The 19,655-nt window shown below is 45.8% G+C and overlaps 1 protein-coding gene across 1 annotated transcript in view; it reads left to right on the top strand.

Moving 5' to 3' along the window:
- Positions 1-6,947: 6,947 nt before the first annotated feature.
- The window catches only part of AUTS2 (activator of transcription and developmental regulator AUTS2), a 768,062-nt gene continuing 755,354 nt past the window's right edge, over positions 6,948-19,655 (top strand). Inside the window, exon 1 of the mRNA XM_083875331.1 lies at positions 6,948-7,862. Within this exon, the coding sequence (XP_083731457.1) occupies positions 7,572-7,862 (291 nt within the window). The 5' untranslated portion in view covers positions 6,948-7,571. The remainder of the gene's footprint in view (positions 7,863-19,655) is intronic.

Here is a 19,655-nt window from a genome sequence, read left to right as displayed (position 1 = left end):
ATCTCAGACTCTGCTCCTGCGTGTCCCGTGTCAGACCACTGTTTTCATCAAAACACACCAATACAACATGTTAAACAGCAAGCCCAGAACATTCTCTCTCCCTTTCCAGGTAGATATTACAAAGCAGCATTCCCTGCAGCGTAACTGAGTTAGCATCCACGGACATGTTCAGGCTGCTAATCCAGAAGTTACCTTCAGCATGTTGTTAGTAATAGGGAAAGATAATATGTAGGGAAAAAGAGGCAGAGGATGACAGATTGATTCCAGGGATGTGTGTCCCATAATTCTCATAAAACTACAGTGAAAGCTGAACCCATTTGACAGCTTTAAAAATCAAGACAGTCTTATAAATGCCTAAGTGCAGATGAGGGACTTCAGGTACTCAGGTGTGCAGATTTGGACCACTTAGCTCAATTCTGATCTCTGCAGATGAACTCCAACAGAACACTTCATTGTTTTCATCAGCAGAATCACACTGATAAATGTGAGTAAACTACAGGATATTTTCTAATCAATTTCTGACAAATAAAGATATTGTAGTTGCACTATTTTAGTGCCAATGAAAAATAGTGGAAAGGTATGAACTTCAGAAATGTAAACTTGAGTTGTCATTAAAAATCAATTTTCATGATAAATTTAATTCACATTTCATAGAGAGCTGTGTAATATCAATAAAAATGCTTTAATAATTGCTGTGCTGGCACACAGTACAGTGTAAGACATAAAGGGATATAAATTTTTTGTAATTTAGAAGACGGGGAACTAAACACTGTTTTTCAAAAGAAACCGTTTCTCAGGAAGAAAAATGAATGTTGGAGGAGGATGTAATTCATTAGGGATTCTACTCCACCCCTTTTCACAAAGACTGCTCTGAAATTAAAACTTTCAGAGATCAGATTTCTAATTTATTCGTAGACTTAAAAGGCCAGAAAAGACCAGGATCAGGTAGTCTGACCTTCTGGATAACCCAGGCTATTAAATTTCGTGTAGTTCTCTCTACACCATAACCTGTGTTGGGCTAAAATATAGTTTCTCTTGAACATTGATTTTAAATGGTGGAAAAAGACCATTCTTGTGTATCTTTTACATGCTTTTTGTTGAAGGTGGGAGAGAAGGAAAGATGTAAATTGGTTGTTTCCGATGACATATCAGCAGGACTGGTACAGCATGCAATAGTGCAATCTGAACTCAGCATCACTAAATTATAAACAGTTGGTGTTTTCTGGTAATAAAAGCTGACTAATTTTCAGGGCAGAGATATATGCTACCTACATAGAAATATACTTCGGTGAACAATTTTTGAAGGGACCAAAGGGCAGGTATATCCCCCTAAATCTCCCAGTCACATTAAAAAAAAATCCCCATGATCAAATTGTAAAGCCATCTGAATTTCCTGAAGAAAATAATAGTTTTGTCATTTACATGTAACTGAGGTCAGAATTTCACCCTAGAAGATCAGTCCACCCACAATGACACAAATTCTCATCTTGCCATTTATCACCATCCTTTACAGTTTCACAAACAATACAGTATTTTTTCTATCCACATAACTTGGAACCATGTTTTGAAATGAAGTTTCCTGAAACCCAGTGACACCTGCTTTACCCTATATTTATGAATGGTGCCATTCACCAATGTTCTTGCTGTGGGATAAGGAATCTCAGACAATTAGAAACACAGGTTTAGTCAGCTTAAGGTGTTTATTAAGAAATCCCAAGGAACCAGCAGGATACAAAAATTCTTGAGTTTGTCCAGCCATACATGATAAAAATGCAAAGCTTTATTGCTCATGACTGTCCTGTTCTCCAGGGACCATGTTCTCCCTGCTGTAAATTGCTATAGATCCACATGAGTGAATAAATCAAGACTCTGTAGTTCTTATCTCCTGCATGATCTGATTTTTCCTTTTTTCTCCTGATAAAATTAGTCATAGATACTTCAGAGTTGTATTATAATCAACTAGAAAAACAAGAAATATAGATGAATTAGGTTTTCATCTTTTCTAGGGAAACCTGTACTTCTGCTGATGCCATCCAGCTTTTTCTCCACCCCTCTCCCCAGTTCCCAGACTTTCTGAACTCTAAGTTATTTTTAAGAAATAGCTGCCCATTACACAATTCTTTTTACCAGTTACAAAAACTCAAACTTCCAACTTTTTCAGAACCAGTTAATTTACCAGCTTTTTCATGTGCCCCCTGATCTCCTGGTAGCAGTGAGGATGGATACAGCATTGTTGAAAACCCAGGAACTAAAACACCAGAGAAATGAACAGAAGTTCAGGTGCATGCCAGCCCTGACCTGGCACATTGCATCGGGCTAATGGTCCATCAGTTCAGTCTCCTGTCTCCTGCTTTGTTTTAGAAACTGTTTCAGGTTCTGAGGCATTCAAATGTACATCCCCCTCAGCCACTCTGTAACCAATGTTTTGGTTACTTGGAGAGTTCTCATTATTCTGGACCTCAGAGCTGCCTTGTGGCAGTGAGTTCCACTGACTGGGTTAGTTCCTTCATTTGTGAAAGGAACAATTGTCTCTTCTCTGAGTATTTTCTCTCAAGGTTGTTCTGGAAACCTGCCTGCCCCTGGGTTTCAACTACCTACTTTTAGTACTGCCTTTATCTTTAGTCTTGAACTATTTGGGTTTTTTAAAGGCCACAGGTTTCTATTCCTCCTTGTTGGTTCTTTTTGGCTGCTCCTTCTTCTGTAACAGTTTCTGTTTCCAACCACCTTCTAGGAAAACACCTTTTAAATTAACAGGTGCAGCCCTTAGCTACAATCCTTTCTGATAAGCAATACAATTTGGATAAAATTGGTTTAGTTTTATGGAACTGTTTTAAATTCCTCTGCCATCCACACAATCACCCTGGCTTTTATTTTGCATTAGAATTTTGGTTCTCATTATTTGCTATTCTTACAAATGCAGTGTATGAGCAGGGTGGAAACAATAACAAAAAGGCTCTTTTCCCCATTTCTCTTGGGTTTTTTGTGTTCCCAGATCAAACTCCTTCTAAAACAAAAATAATAGTCTGCAAGACAGACACTCTGCTATTTTAAACTACCCATCTCCTAAAAGGATGATAACCTCAGAAAGACACATTTGCCTCTGCTGATATTCCTGTGTGGACTGAACTTAAAAATTCCATCTTTGGAACTTAATGCCAAAGCACATTGCAAGTTACTCTTGCTAGAAGCAAGGTTCTTGCCATTTCCTCAAGCAATGAATTATCTCCTGATATTCAAGTTAGTTCAAAATGTCCTTTCCATTTAGGTATGCCAGGGGCTAGTCCTAAGAAAATGGCTTCTAGTGTTTTTACAGTTGCAAATTTTATTTTGTTCCAATGCCTAATGGTGACATGGAAATTGCAATTGTTGCTTTTGGTCTGTGTTAGCCTTTCTGTCTTCGTCATTTAGGAACAGAAAGCTTCTGGTATCTGCCTCAAATCAGAAGATTATAGGTCTGTTATTACATGCTGGAGAAGTACCCTTTCCGTGGGTGTTAATTACTGAGTATCCAGTTGAGTACACTAGTCATTAACCTCAAAAACAGTGACTCAGCAAGGTACCAGAGCCTAAGAAAAAAAAAAAAAAAAAAAAAAAAGCGTGCTGTTTTCTCACACCAGATGCCAGGCAAGATGTATTTCTAGAGGAAAGCTAACAGGCAGCCCAAGAACAAATGTGCGTGGAGGTCTGTGGTATTCTTTCTGCTAGGATGACTTGAAATACTCAGCTGGAGGCAAGAGCGCAGTGGAGAAAGAACTTCCTGAGGATCTGTCTGATACTCCCAAATCAATTAAGGTTTGTGGAAATGCTCCTGCTGGATCAGACCCAGAAAAGGGATAATTCACCTGTATTGTACCCAAGAAGGTGACCTGTGATTTCTAATGCTTGACACAAATATTACACAAAACAAAAATGTTTCGCAATGGAGGATGAGTTAGATGGATAAGTTTTAATCTTATTTTTTTCCATAGACATGCAAGTCTGGGGATTTGTTTCTACAAAGAATGCAAAATGAATCACGTATCGTGTCTGTTATCCACATACATACATTCAAGAAGAAAACAGACTGAGCAGACTTTCAGCCACGCAATGAATGTCTGCAGAAATGTATCCGACTACAGGTCTCTTAAGTCACTTTAATGGTGATGGATATGCAGTAAACTATAATCAATTACTTTGCCCTGAAAATTACACAGTTCTTTTCAAAAAACCCCAACAGGTAACAATTGTTTGACACAGCATAGCTTAATATTTCTCAGAAGACAGAGGTCTTGTAATATTTGAGCTTGCTGTACACACAAATTGTAACACTTCAGCAATACTAGTGCAGCTTCTGTGTAGTCAGATTGTATAGAACTGGCAGGCAATGAGACAAAAGAACCTAAAGATAGAGAAATGCATTTGTTAAACAGAAAAAAAAAAAAAAAAAAAAATCTGAACAGGGAGATCTAAGGTCAGATTAGGAGATGTTCTCTGGGTTGATATTTGAGAATGTTTAAAAACTAGCCATGTGCCTCTGCAATGAGCAGCATGGCCTTCTGTAAGGTACACGCTCTCACACTCTCGGGTTACCAACAGCTTTGTGCTTCCTCCTCTTCTGGCTCACACCAGCTTGAAAGTCACTGCGTGCTGTCCAGGGGATGTGGTGTGCACAGAGGTGGCAAAGGTGGCACTGGCCTTCTGGAGACAGAAGGTGTATCCGATTCCTAGTATTTCACAGAATCACTCAATGCTCATAGAAAACATATTTAAAATATTACTCGATTGGTGGCCTAAGGGTACAGAGTAAACAATGTATTATACAGTCAAGCAGAGCCTCATCCCCCGAGAGTCAGAGCAGCCCAGAGGGAGAATATTGGAAAAATACACTCAGCCTGTGTGTGTTCCCCTTGCTGGGGATCTCAGTGGAGGAATGATTAGCAGCTACAGGAGACAGACTTGGTTCCTGTACAGAAGGGTCTTTGTGGAGGAGGATTAAATGATTTCTCTTTTCCTACCTGCCCTTCCAATCTCCTCCAACATACTTCAAACTACACAAATAGCACGATTACCTGGTAGATGGTGGAAAACCAGTGCTGTGCTTCCAGAGCCCCTCTTCTCTGCTCTGAATATTGAGACTTCACAGTTTCTTCCCCATCTTGTTCCTTGCTCTTTCTCTGCCCTTTTCCTAACAAATGTCCCAATTCCCCTGGGGCTCTGCTCCTAATGCTTTCTCCCCAAAGCCAGACCAAACAGCTCCACACACCCTCCTCCTTCCATGCCCATTCCCTCAGCAGGTTCCCTTGGGCAGAGACAGAATCATCAGGTGAGAAGGGTGACCATAAGAACCAGTTTAAAAAGTGATTTTGTTTGTTCCACAGCCCCGTCGGTGCTGAGGTGACACGGGCAATATGCCCTAATACCACGGAGCCGGGAACATGAGGAGAGGAGACAACAAAGCCGAGGCTGATACAGGAGAAAGGCCCCACACAGCGTGGGCAGAGCCAAGGACAGGTGAGCTGCGGGTGGGTGGCCACAAGTTGTTCTGCTCGCACCCTCAACATCCGTGCCAGTCATGCCGGAGGGTCACCCTGGCAAGGCCACAGCCGCCATCCCGGGGCAGAGGGTGCGGGGTCCCCTCAGGGACAGCAGGAGCACAACCCACCACAAGGCTGGGCAGGGCAGCGCCCGCAGCAGCCGAGGCCGTGAGAGACGAGCACCTGAGGCAGCCCCGGGCCGTGAGGGAAGGACACCGGGCAGGGGGACAAGGGCTGGACACAGAATCGTGTAACCACAGAATGGGTTTGGAAGGGACGTCCAGAGATCACCCAGTCCAACCCTCTGCCACGGCACGGCCACCCGGAGCAAGTGACACAGGGACACGTCCTGCTGGGGTTGGAATGATCCCAGAGAGGGACACTCCGCGCCCTCCACGCACAGGCGGTTCCCGTGGGGACATCCCTGCCCGGCTGGAGGGACGGAGCAGTGCCGGGGCGGTGTGAGGGGAGAGGAGTGTGAGGGGTGCTGAGGGGCGGTGTGAGGGGAGCGGAGTGTGAGGGGTGTTGAGGGGGCTGTGAGGGGAGCGGTGTGTGAGGGATGGTGTGAGGGGAGCGGTGTATGAGGGACGGTGTAAAGAGAGCGGACTGTGAGGGGTGTTGAGGGGCGGTGTGAGGGGAGCGATGTGTGAGAGGCGGTGAAGGGGCTGTGTGAGGGGGCGGCGTGACAGGGTGCCACAGCGCGTGCCGGCCGCCCCACCGCGCAGGCCCCCCGCGCATGCCCGAGACTTATTTCGCGCGGCGGGGGCGCCGCATTTGGCGCGCCGCCGGGCGGGGAGCGGGCGGGGCGGGCGGTCACGTGGGCGGCGCGGGGCCGCGCGGCCGCTGGGGGCGACACCGCGACCGCCCCGCGCGGGGCTCGGCGGGCGGCCCCCGGCACCGGCACCGGCACCGCCCGGGCGGCTCCGAGCCCGCCGAGCCGAGCCCGGCCGAGCCCAGCCGAGCCGCGCCCGCCGAGCCGCGCCCCCGGGCTGCCAGCCGTGTTGTTGTGGCCGCCGCCGCCGCTCCCGGGGGCCGCCTCCCCTCCGCTCGGATCTATTGTCACCACCACCAGCACCCCCCCCTCCCCCCCCCGCTCCCGCTCCTCGCCACAATTAATACGATGAATTTGCCATGATTGATCCGTATTAATAGCTGGGGTGGGTGGGCGGGTTTTGGGGCTCTTTTTCCTCCCCTTTTTCTCTTTTTTCTTTTTTTTTTTTTCCTTCTTTTTATTGTTTGGTTTTGTTTTTGGAGGGGCCGGGCTGGGATCTGATCTCCACTCCCGAGTCCATCCCTGGTCGGTGCCTGAGAAAATTGCATCTGGATGCATCGTTATTATTATTATTGTGTTTGATCCAGGGAGATAAAGGAGGAGGGGGAGAGGAGTGCGTGTTGGTGGGGAGGGGAAGGCTGCACCCTTCCCTGCACACACACACACACACACACACACACGCAGACAGAAGGGGAGTTCCGTACATCTACATATATATTTTTTCCCCCCCTGGAACTTCTTTTAGTTGGGGAGGAAAGGAAGAAAGAAAATAAATTTTGTGCAAGGAAATACTCTCAGCTCCCTCCTTCCAGCGGGTCTCCTTTCTTTATTTTTTTCCCCCCTTCTTCTCAGCCTTTTTTCCTCTCTTTCGAAGATCCTCGCCCTCCCAGCCCCTTGATCAAAGCATTCCGCTATTCTGATTTATTGCCTGCTTGGTGAGGCTTTTTTTTTTTTTTTTTTTTTTTCCTTTCTCTCCGTGCCTTTTTTTTTTTTTTTTTTTTTTTTTTTTTTTTTTTTTTTTTTTTTTACAAAGGCGACCTGAGATCAGCCATTACTTTCCTTGGCTCGCTTATAGGAATCTCTTACATTTGGTGCTTGCTGCTGGTGGTGGTGGAACCGCACTCGGATTCTTTCATCCCCCCCACCCCCTTGCTGTCCTCTCCTCCCTCCCTTTCTCCTTCCCTCTCTCCCTCCCTCCCTCCCCCGTTATTCCGCCGGGGGAGCCGGATTTGTGGCTGCGGTGGGGCGGGGGGGGACGAGAGCGAGAGGGAGAGCCGGCGAGAGACATGGATGGCCCGGCGCGATGCAACGGGCTTCGGAAGAAGCGGCGATCGCGGTCCCAGCGCGACCGGGAGCGGCGAGCCAAAGGCGGGCGGCGCGGCTGTGCCGCCGGAGGGGCCGCCGGCCCCGGGGCCGCCGCGCTCTCCTCCTCGGGCTCGGAGAAGGAAGACAATGGGCCCCCGCCGCCGTCCCGGCCGCGGCCCCCCCGGAGGAAGCGGCGGGAGTCCTCCTCGGCCGAAGAGGACATTATCGACGGTTTCGCGATGTCCAGCTTCGTCACTTTCGAGGCGCTGGAGGTAGGAGCGGCGGCGCTTTGTGTGCGCCTCATTGTGTGGGGGCAGCGGCGGGGGAGCCCCCGCGGCGCCCCCCCCGGACACCCCCCCCGGCCCTGACCCCGCTCCCCGGGCCGGCCCGCCGGGGGTGCCCGCGGGGGCGGTCCCGCCGCCCCCTCCCGGTCCCCGGGGTGCCCCGCTGCCCTCCCTCCCTTCTCCCTGCTGCCGCCGACACCTGCAGCCCGGCGCGCCGCTCCCGGCGGGCGGCGGGGCCGTCCCCCGGCCCGCATCCCCCCGGCGCGGGCAGCGGGGAGTTGTGCGGTCCCCCGGCGGCGCTTCCCTTCCCTTCCCCTCCCCTCCCACGGATCAAACTTTTCTCGCGCCGCCGTGGCCCGGCGGGGCCGCCCACTCGTGTCCGCGGGGCCGCGGGCGGGGCGGTCGCGGGTGTCGGTGCCGGCGGTGCCGCGGGCGGGGGGCGCTCCCGCCGGCCTGTCACCGGTGGGGCCCGCGCTGGGCGGCTCCGGCCGGCCCCCGGGGCGAGGGAACGGGCTGCCGGAGCCCAGGCCCGGCCGGGCGGACAGAAGGGACGCCCGGGAATCCCCGCGGGGCTTCGCCTCTCTCCGCTCGGCCCGGCCTCGGCTCTCCGTGCGCTCTCCACCCACCCACCCACTCGCGGCCGTGGAACCGCTGTCAGCCCGGCCAGGATCGCGGGGCTGGGGATGCTGCCATGGAAGGGGACCTCCAGCCTGTGTGTTTGAAGGGCTTTGTTGTTTGTAAGTTCTGAGCAGGAGAAGTTTGCTGTGGTGAAAAGCAGGTTTATTTGGGTTTACGTGCACTGGAGTCACAACTGGAACGATGATGAACTGTCAAAATAAATGTGGAGGTGAAGCTGATTGTTTAACAACAACAACAACAACAAAAAACTGTGTAGCTTTTAAGATGTTTAAATGTTTAGCCAGGAATACTTAGTGGCATTTTCCAGGGGTTTTTTTGGTTTATTTTATTTTTTGATTTGTAGCCAGATTTTGTCCTTGGTTACACCTGTATCCATCTACACCATGCCTCCAAGAGAACTTACTGTGGTGTAATTAAGGGAGGATTTGTTCACTCCAACAAACCTCCACATGGTTGGTGTTAGACTCGTGTAAGCAATAAGGAACAAATGCTGAGGTAATGTCCAGACTGAATTTATCCACCATTTCTCACCTGGTGAGCCCATCCATGAGTACCCTGCTCAAACCAGAGAGACCAAAAGTGTGAATACGTGTTTATTGGCAGGAGAGAAATTTATATGCTTCTGTTTCGGACAAAATTCGGTTTTTCCTCAAACAAAGCCCTAGTTTGTGTCATTAAGCATTTTAATGCAAATAAGGACTCGAGAATTTGGCTGTGGTCCTTTTTGGAGACGAAGTGAAGAGCAAGTTTAGAACTTGGTAGAGCATTTTAGAAAATGTCTTTATTCTGTTTCACTTCTTATTTGTTTATTTTCAAGTTGAAAATAATTGCTGTGCTCTCTTCTCTTTGCCAAGCCAACCATGGCTACTACTTGCATCCTCTTGTAATCCTGTATCACTAAAAAGGAGCACAGCTACATTACCCAGTTCTGCCAGCTAGTATCACGCTCAGATAAAACAATAGCTTGCACACTGAGACTTGACATACTTTTAATGTTCATGTGATAGGTGGCACGTTTTGACCTAACGATTTCATGCAGCGTTAAGAAATAATGTCACAAAATCATTGTTAGGTGCTTTTTCCTGCAGCTCCATGTGTGCGTTGAGAAAGTTGTTTCTGAACATCAGAGGGAGATGAAGGTGTCTGAGGCACAAGCCCAGTGTGGCAGGAATTGCTCTGTGTGTTGCATGTAGCAGCCTGGAGTTTTTTATAGTGACTCTGGTGTTGGTGAGGAGGTTGTGAGTGGCTGGTGGAGTAAGATACCTCAGCCTCGGTGAGATGGTCAGGTGTTAATGTGTGTCAGTTGAGTCACGAGGCTTTGGGTGCTGTGCAGAGGTGTCCTGGTATGCACACACCTCATGTTGTGGGTTCTGCCTCCAGCTTGTTGGAGGCCATGGAGATGTTTCCAAGGTTCCAGAAGACATTGTGCCCAGAGTGTAGACAGAACTTTCTGAGCCCCTGCCTTGTGCTGGAACTTCAGCCTTTTCTCGGGCTCAGCACAGCTGAAAGGGTGCAGAGATGGTGTTTTGTCTGCCTGGTGTGAAAAACTGAGAGGGAAAGTGCAGAACGTTTCACCCACTGGAGGATCTAAGCCCACGGTTTAGAAGTAGTGGGTGGTGGCTCATACAGGAGGGGACAGCCACCATGGAGGGACAAGGCTGAGCTCTTGCTCCTGGGGACATCCTTGCAGCTGTAGGGGTGTGGGTTGGCTGGGTGTGAGGTGTCACCCCAGGACTTTAATATATATATCAAGTTGCAAAAGAAAGGAGCAAGAACTTCCACACAGCTTGATTTCACCTGTCTTTTACTAAATGCTTTTGCTTTTTGTTGGGGGGACTGAAAAAGCCCAACTTGTGCAAAATACCATGTCATGAGGAGCTTGTAGATGGCAAAGGGACACAGTTACTGCACAAGAACACAGGTCCCATGGCACTCTAACTTCAGGAGTCATCCAATCTGTTATGGTTATGTTGATAAAAGTTCTCGTCCTTTGAAACAAAACTTTAACCAGCTCCCACTCTGGGAACTGCTTTTTTGTCCAGGTGTCAGTAGCCTTCTCATACTTCTCAAATATAAATTGTTTGGTGTTGAAATAGAGGCCATGTGCTTCTGGTTATCTGTCTCTGTATTGATGGCACCCTGTACCTTGATGTCTCTAATGTTTGTGTGGGGAATACACAGGAAGAGGGAGTTAAATGAAGACAAGGGGATCTGATTGTGGATTTTTTCCTTCTTGGAGTGACAGTTGAGCAATTCCAGTGTCACTGCAGATGTGGCTGGACTGATCCTTGCCTGACCTTGCAAGGCTTCAATGTAGCTGTGTGCAATATGGGCCTGTCCCCTACAGTGGGGAGCAGTTTGGAGCCTTGGCCTTCAGAAACCTGCCCTTAATCTGTAGTAAAGCAGCTGAGATGTGGTCCTAAAATTTGATATCATTCACTACATTCTCCCGTGAGTGGCCTGCTGGGACTGACAGCAGCGAGCTCTGTGGTTCTATCCAGAGTAGTTTCTCACTCAGTAGTTGCTGCCCTGACCTCCCTAAATGTCCCAGCCTGGAAAAGCAGGAAGGCACAGACACTCTGTACTGGTGTTAGTGTGACTGGTGGCTTGTCAAGCTGAGTGCTTTTCCCAGCTTGGAGGAGCCTGTGCTGCACTGCTGGTGTGTTTGTTACCAGCAATAATAGCATGAGGTTCTCCAAACCCAGGTGGGCATTTTAGACACCAGTTTGACAGGGAAGGGTCATTTCTCAGAATGTGATAAATCAATCCGTTGGAGTGACTTTCTCCATGATGTTCTCTGGCAGTGGCAAGGCTTCTGCAGGGCTCTCTGGTGAGATTTCAGGAAGATGTTTGTCTCTCTCCTACCCCCTGATGCAGAGGTGTCCGGGCAGGAGACTGACGTGACATGGCTGTTGACGTGCCGTGGTGAAGATAGTTTGCTGTGATGAGAAAGGAAATCTGACCTGAATGTTAAGATGGCTTAAAGCCTGGGAAGTACTTTATGTTTCCTGAGTCAGCTCTGGCCATCCCTATGGAGTAAGCAGTTGGTTTCAGGTTTTCTGAACACTGAGTAAGGTAATGAGTTTTTTCTGCGGATGTTTGTTTAGCTTCAACTGAGGCAGCTCATCTGACAAGCCTGAAATGGGACACAGATATTTATAAAGCATAGATAGAAGTGGGGTGGGAAGCTAGGGACTCGCATTTAAATGGGGATTCTTGTTTCATAAAACTGTCACAAGTTCTCACTGTGCATTTGCTGAGCTAATTTCTGTTCAGCACGCAGGCATTAGTCTGTTTTGAGACCATGCTAAATTATCGTTAGGTAAAGCCCAATATAATTAATTACAAATGAGAAATGCTGACAAATATTTGTCAAGGAGCTGTTTAATGAGCTTCAAATTCTATGTCAGATGATTCCATCCACCTAGTGTAAATAATTTTAAAGCAATTGTTCCACGGTGTTTGTGTGGTTTGGGCAGATGTTAGCTGCAGCACTTTCACAAGTTGCACAGATAGCATGAGACTAGATGGAGTAAAGCTTAACAGCTGATCTGGACTTTAAAATAAAGACACTACAGAAACAAAATGTACAAGTAGCAGGAAGGTTTTGAAGATCCTGTGGTCTCAGTTGTGTGTCTGTGTGCACTGACAGTGTGGCTCTGTGTATGCATCTGAATGCAAGAATTTGCTTTAATAACTGGTGTGTGATACTCATCTCTAGCATGGCCCACTGAAAATAGAAATAGCTTGGCTGTGTGACAGCAGGAGCTTTGAGCTGGTCACCAGAATGGCTGGCTTGCTGTGTGCTTTTCCTCCCCAAATCATTCTCTTCTCACCAGTCTTCTAGCTGGCCTGATTAGCCTGTTTGCTTAAATTTCTCTGAGATTTCAAGCAAGTTTGTTCTGCCTTGTCTCTATCCCTTCATATTTCAAAAGGAATTTGATCTTCCTGCCTTACCACAGCAGCATCATAACATCAGGTGTTTGTTTAGTGCTGTCAGCAAATCTTGGTGGCCCTTCTTGTGTTTATTGACTGCTTAGATGCTTAGGTATTTGTCCCAGTCTCTGTTTGCACATGCAAGTCTGCAGATTTAGGCCAGCTGAGAAAAGAAGGGAGTAACTAAATGAAGATATCTGGGGATGAGGGGAGGCATTAAGCTTTGTGTGACACTGGGATATCACACAAAGTGATGTGTTTATTATTTTCACTGCGTATTTAGAGGAAACAGTAAACTGACCTGAGATTAAATTTTGAGACAACCTTGATAGAGCAGCTGACTATCTTGATGAAAGACCTGAAAAAGCAGCAACTCAAACTGAAAGTGGGACTGAAAACAGCAGGATGCGTGTTCCACAAAAGGAATGTCTAGGGTGATGTTTGAAACATTTGTTGCTATCATTTGGGTACCTGAATACTTTAAAATAGTTTTAAATTATTTTGAAAACCCTGGTACCTTTCTGGGAGGTGAGGCACTCTTGTCTCCAGCTGATTTCAGTAGCTGTTGGAGAGGTGAAGCTGTCTCTTCAGGCAGATAATGACCAAGGATTGAAATTGTTGCATAAATATTCTTTTAAGCTCCTGAAGGTAACCATGTAATGAAGGTGGGGATTTTTGCCATTCCCATAGGTGGTAGTAGGAGGCACAACGGCCTTGAGTTGAAGAAGGAAGAGTTTAAACTATAAGGACAAGTTCTTTTAGATGAATGTGATTCAGTTAATCTCCACTAGCACTGCTCTTTAAGATTAGCATTAATGAGAAATATGCTGCACATCAAAAGACAAAAGACACCCTTGTCCTCCCTTATCTTGGCATCTTTTTTCCCTGCTATTTAGGGGTGTAAGTAAGCCCTTTCTGATTAAATATCTGGGCCCTTTGCTGGCATTGAAGGAGTGTAAAATCCAGAGTCACCATCCCTGGAGAGAGTTAAAAGAAGCATAGATGTGGCACTTGGACACATGGTTAGCAGTGAGGCTGGCTGGGCTGAGTTAATGGTTGGACTCTCTGATCTTAGAGACCTTTTCCAACCCAAACAGTTATATGATTCTATGATTTATAAAATAAGGGTAAAGGATCAGGAACTTGGAAGGAAAATGATCATTAGGGAAAGGCAAAAAAAAATTGTCAGAAAAGATATCAAGTGTCTGAGTAATTGAAAGATTGACTTACAACACTGAGATCAATAGAGAAATAGCAGGGACTGTATGGGAACACAGAGGACTAGAGGGGGATGTTGTTACCAAAAGTGGGAGTTTCAGGAAAGATCCATTGCTGTGTACAAAAATGCTCCTTGGTGAGAGCCCTGCTGTCAGTACCAAGGGGAGACACTCAACCAAATCTGTCCCTACTTAAGGAGCCATTAATCCCAGTAACTTCAGGTGGGAGGAAGGCAGAAAGATTCCTCTCTCACTGAAGGTGATCCCTTCTTTCCCCCAGCTCTGCTACTATTGTTTTTTGGGTTTTTTTTGAACACCTATCAGTTTGACTGGGACACCCTACCACATTACACTGGGGGTCTGACCTGCAGCCTTGTAATTATCTGCAGCTAAATTAGAAGTTTAATCTTTGTTCTGAGCAACAATAAGTTGAGTCAGATAGGTTTTAAAAATAGCCCAAGCTCAAGTTTAGTGAAGTCTCAAATGCAATTAATAAAAAGGTAATGGAGTTAGGAAGTTGCAGGCTGAAATGTGGAAATGTTTAACTCTCAGTTTTCCTGCACTTGAACTGCAGTGTTGCCTTGGTTCTGCAAGAGAAAAATGCTTCCAACATTTCTCTGTCTTTTTGTACATCGTCCTTATAATTTATCAGTTCAGTATCTTGTGTTCTTGTTGGGGTTTGGCTCTGTATGTGCCACAAATTACCAGCTGCGTGCATTTTTTGTATAGTCAGTTTGTTGTCGTTTTGACTCGATGCCAAGCCATGGTGAAGACCACTTCAGAACATCATAGTCCTCTAAACTCCTTTGTTGTAAAATGGATATGAAAATCCACTTTGTAAGTAATGAGGAATGGCTAATGCAGGTAGGGATTTGTTTTGCTGTAACAGCAGAACGTGCAGTGGCAATTTGTCAGATCCCCAGCTCAGCTCTGCTGTACTATTTGCCTTTAAATAGTGTGTTACCTTAATGTCTTGAGATTTTTCTCCTTGTATCTTGGCAACACTGCCATGGAAGTTCACACACTCATGTGGTGGAGAGAGAAGGTTTGAACCAAAAGGTTCTGTGTCTTCAGTCTGGTAAATATGATAGGCAGGAGTTTTGGTTCTGTCTCCCTCTATGCAGTAGTGGTGGAATAAATCAGCAAAAGAAGTGGATTTTCCCTTGGCTCTGCACATACTCTTCTGTTTGTGAGGTTCTACTCTGAGGTGTAATTTGATCATGCTCCATGTGAATGTACTTGGTATTTGGTGTGCATCTCAGTCCTGCTGTTTTTAAAATGTCCTGAGACAAAGACATGGGGAAAGTGTAGAGGTGTGCTGATATTTGATGTGCCCGAGTTCCTGGCTGGCTGAACTTGTGATTGTGTAATGCTGGCTGATGCACATATTGCTGATAGGATTGATATATTAATATACCAACTCCACATAGGAATAGTTACTGAGAGCCATGCAGGAGTTCAGCTCAGTGTTCTTTACAGGAATGATTGCCCTTTAATCTGTCTGACATGTTAGCCAGCTTCCTAAAGTGGAAGTTTCTTTTCCTCTACAATTAGTGCTCTTACAAATTGTCTCTTTTCATAATTTTATTTGGTACTAAAGGAGACTTAATAGTTTGAGAATAAAACTACTGTCAACCTGTCCTCCCCATCCAGACACAGGCCTGGACTTTTCCTTTGTTGGAAGAGCTCATGAAAAGAGGCAAACATTTTCAGCCTTTGGGACAAGCCCTGTGCTGAGCATCATTTGTGTGAAGCCACCTGGAGCAGGTTTGTGGATGGTGCAGGATGACAGTGAACACCAGAGGCAGATAAAGGTAGGCACCAGAAGGTTCTAGGTTAGATTGATGTTTGGGTGGCTGAAACTCTTCACAGGGACTTGTGTGTTGTGGAGTAATGCCAACAGTTGTATCAGACCTTAAAACATGTGTTACACTCCCATGAAATTAAGTCGTGGTCAGATTCAGACTAAATTCATGAAAGTTTGTGAGAAGCCTTTTTCTGTCACAGGCTGACTGTGAGAGGAGCAATGCTTTAGAGGAGAGTGTGTAACCGTGATAATACCTGGTGCAGGTACCCTCTACCTGTCAGTGAAATCCAGAGCCACTGTTGCCTGTTTCCTTAGGTGCAGGCATGGGTTAGCATGTCCCAGGTGACCCATTCTTGGGGACCCTCTTGCTGGTTGCTCTAGAGTGTCCTACAGATGCTCCTAACTCACCCTCCTGGTGTAGTAAAGGCATTTTAGTCACTTTGCCTGTGAAGTGGAACCAATGAGACAGAAATTGTTGCCACTGACTTCTCCAGGACTGCACTTGGGTGGCTCTTGTGTGCAGGAGAGCAGGGTACAAAACCCGTGTGGTGAAACGTCTCCCTCCTGGCAAATTCTGACAGCCCATGTTTTGTTGTTTGCACACCATTTCCTATTTCTGAGACTGAGATGATTTACAAACATGGTGATAATTGCTCTTGGCACTGATTTTTGTTTATTTTCTCTCTGGAAGTCCTGAGTGACCCGAGACCTTTCAGTCTGAGAATCTGGTTCATTTCTTTTGTTTGTTTGCTTTCTGAGACATCTCCTTCTGTGGAAGGTGTAAATAAAGGATGGGTGGCTGAAGGACCTGTCTTCTTGTTTACAGGGTGGTGGGAATGGTGGAGAGGTGGTCAAAGGACCTGACTTATTGCCAGGGATGGGGCTTTGTTCTTCACCTGGCTCCTGATGACTCCTGTCACCTTCCCCTTGTCTCCTGCACATTCACACACCTCCAGAGGGTACCATAAGTGTCTTCCAGGGGTCCTCCAGAAACTGGGATCTGTTGCCCATCTTCCAGAATGCCCAGGGGAAGGAGCTGGGAGGTGCTGCTGTTGCAGGAGCTGGGTAACACATCCTCTCCAGGTTGTCTGGAATGGCTGGCACGGTGTGACATCCATCAGACAGGGCACTGATGAAGGGCTGAGGCAGTGAAAGTAGTTTTTGACCTCTGAGGGGTCTGTGTGGTAAGAAGGCAAAGGAAGAAGTGCTGCTGTTGGGGACGATTTATGTTGTGACTGTGTTGGTGTTGTGGAGTTTAATGCATGTCAAGGGCACTTTGACCCTTGGATAGAATCTTTTTGGTGTGAACTTGTGTCTTTTCCCCTCTCTTTTCTCCCCTTAAAGAAAATTCAAAATAAATACTGACAATCAAAACCATCTGTTTTGAGAGGACTAAATTGCCTCTCTTAATTTTATGGGATTTGAATATTACTGAACGATTAGAAGTCCTACTAATTTTTACTGTCTGGCTATTGTGCTTGTAGGCAGTGACTCTGCTAGCATTCGTCATTTTAACTATGGAAAAAAAATAATAAAAATGCAATTAATGTGGCTCAACAGCTGAGTCTGCTGGACTTTTTAAAAAAGAGGGAAAAAAAGTAAATTTTAATGAGTTCTGGGATCATAAAGATACATCTGGTGGATGGATTAACCAAGTTTTCAACCTCAGAATGTGTATTGAAAAACTCAGTGAATTATGTAGCTACAAAAGTGGATCTTTGTACATTTATAAAGCCTCAGTGCAATCTCCTTATATTTGCCTAATGACAGACATCTCACAGAGGCACAGCCCAGGACACACATGGGCTGAAACAGCTCCCTAAGCTGAGAGTATTTGTATAGCTGAGAGTATTTGTATTGGGATGCTGCTACTAGTAAATATTAGAGAATCCATTAAGTGCAGGGAGGAAAATATTTTGGTATTGGATGAAAGAAAAGAGAAGGAAGGGAATGGAGTGAGGTAGAGGGGAGAGGAAGAACTGCAATTTTAAATGAGCATGATGTGTGGGCTAAGATATTGTGCCTCCACTGCTGAACCAGAAAATTTATAACAACTGTTTGTCATGTGTATGTATTTATAGCTATTCACATAATGAAGAAGTTTCATGAGGTTGTAATAACATATCAAGATGGATGTAATTAAAACAGAAGCAAATTGACACCTCTAGATTAAAGGCAAACTCTAAACTAATACACCTGTACGCTGTCACTTATGTATTAGTTGTCTGGGGCAGTCTGCCAGATATGCAAATAAAAAGACATTGGCAAATTTCCTTGGATGTGTGGTTATGAAAAACCCAACTATTTAATCATTTACCTAGCCCTGCTCAGGTTTGTAGCAGGGGTAGAATTTAATAATTTGGTGTCACCGTGCTTTGTGATGAGCAGAGGAGTTAAAGGCTACAGGGTGAGGGGAAAGGAGCAAGGAGAAATACAGCACAGAGGGCTGATGGGGAACAATGTTCTTTACACTGGGACCCTTCCCTTAGCAAAGAGGTGTCAGCTGCTCCATTTCACATCTGCCCTGACTCTTGAAACTCCAGAGCACTGAAGAGTCCTTGACGTTGACACTCTGCAGCTTTTGAGCACAGTTCAATGCTTTTGAAAACTGCCCTGTAACAACAGGCTTTGGTTCTTGTCAGGCTGCAGGTGCAAACATCTAAGATTTATAGTTTTGCACCAATTCAGATCTGATGGAAATCGTTACTAGGTCTGTGAAATAACTATAAAGTTGCTTAGGAGTTTTACTTAAGAGTATTTTTCAAGTTGTTTCAATTTGCAGAAGCCTAAAACATTTCCAGTGGAGTTGTGGACATCCATTTCAGGCTGTGATCAATAGATCTGCTCTCCTAATTAACGCTCCATCTGCAAACTGCTGATGTCAAATAGGCTGGTGGGAAGGAGCAAGAAGGGAATTATTTGCCTTGTTAGTTCCAGGGCTGTGAATGGAAATGCCAGCCTTGATTTTGGGTAATTTTCACCCCAGATAACCTAAATTCCTTTAAGTGGCCTGGGGACAGAAACAAACCCCGTGGCTGGTGATGAGAGTTTTCTGTTAAAATCCTGGTATCTGTGCCTCCAGCTGCTCCTCCCTGAGTGGGAAAATCCACCTTTTGTGGATTCCTGAGATGGTTACTTGGGTGTGTAAAACTAGTTATTAGTAGGTCAATACTATGTGAGCTCTGGACAGCTCAATGAAGCCCGAAATTCTTGTACTCGATTTTGAATTTGGGCTTGAAGTTTTTTGTCCCAGTCAGGGATGAACCACAAGAAAATCCCACTATGGGCTGGAGTTCTGCAGAGCAGGGGCTGCTAAATGCACTAGTTTCCAGAGAGCCGACAGCATAAAAACTCCAATTGGCATGTTTTGTTAGACTTCTGAATTAAAGATACTCTTTTTTTAGTACATCTGGACATTAAGGATCACTCGTATGAGGTACATGGCTTCAAAGTGATTTCAAACGGTAGGATTTTTTTGTCTTCAATATTTCAACAACTTTTCTTCCACCTTTAATCTTTCATGAGCGAAAGCTTCAAAAGATAATTAGTAAAACATGCTTTTATCTGCATTTATCTCAAAACATGATTAATTTTTTAGCTGCAATTATAGCAATCATTTCGAGTTTACTCTATATTAATGAGTAAAGGATTTTTTTTGAGAGAGCATGAGCCTAAATATGGCTATATTGGCTGAGTTGAAAGGTGCATTTATGAGTGTGCTTTTGTTTTCATTGCTGGGGATTGAATTTCCGGTTCCAGGAAGTAATATTTCACATGGATTAAAGTCTTTGAAATGCTTTTGCCCAGATTCACTAGATCATTTGGAGGAGCTAACAATGACAAGAACTGGATCATGCACTTGGCAGGACCTGGCTACTGAATACCCAGTTCCATGTTTCCCTTGTGTTGGTGATTTTTTGCTCCATGCTGTGCATGTGTTCCTTTGCTTGTTGCCCTTGGCATTGAAATGTGAGATATTTGATGCAGAGGGTTTGTTGTTAATGAATTAGCAACGAACTTGTAAGTTTTCACCTTTACCATCCTTGTCTTTGTTATAGGCAGCTTAAGGCATTTTTATTACTATTTCACTTCTGTCTGTTCCTGTCTTTATTGCTGCATCTAATATATGCAGGACTGTCCAACTGGTGTCCTGCCTGTAGGGCCAGTGTGTGGCCCCAGAGC

Source organism: Zosterops lateralis (genome assembly GCF_965231275.1).
Source record: "Zosterops lateralis genome assembly, chromosome: 19".
In the NCBI taxonomy this organism is placed as follows: Eukaryota; Metazoa; Chordata; class Aves; order Passeriformes; family Zosteropidae; genus Zosterops; species Zosterops lateralis.
This window is presented reverse-complemented; position numbering and strand designations above follow the sequence as displayed.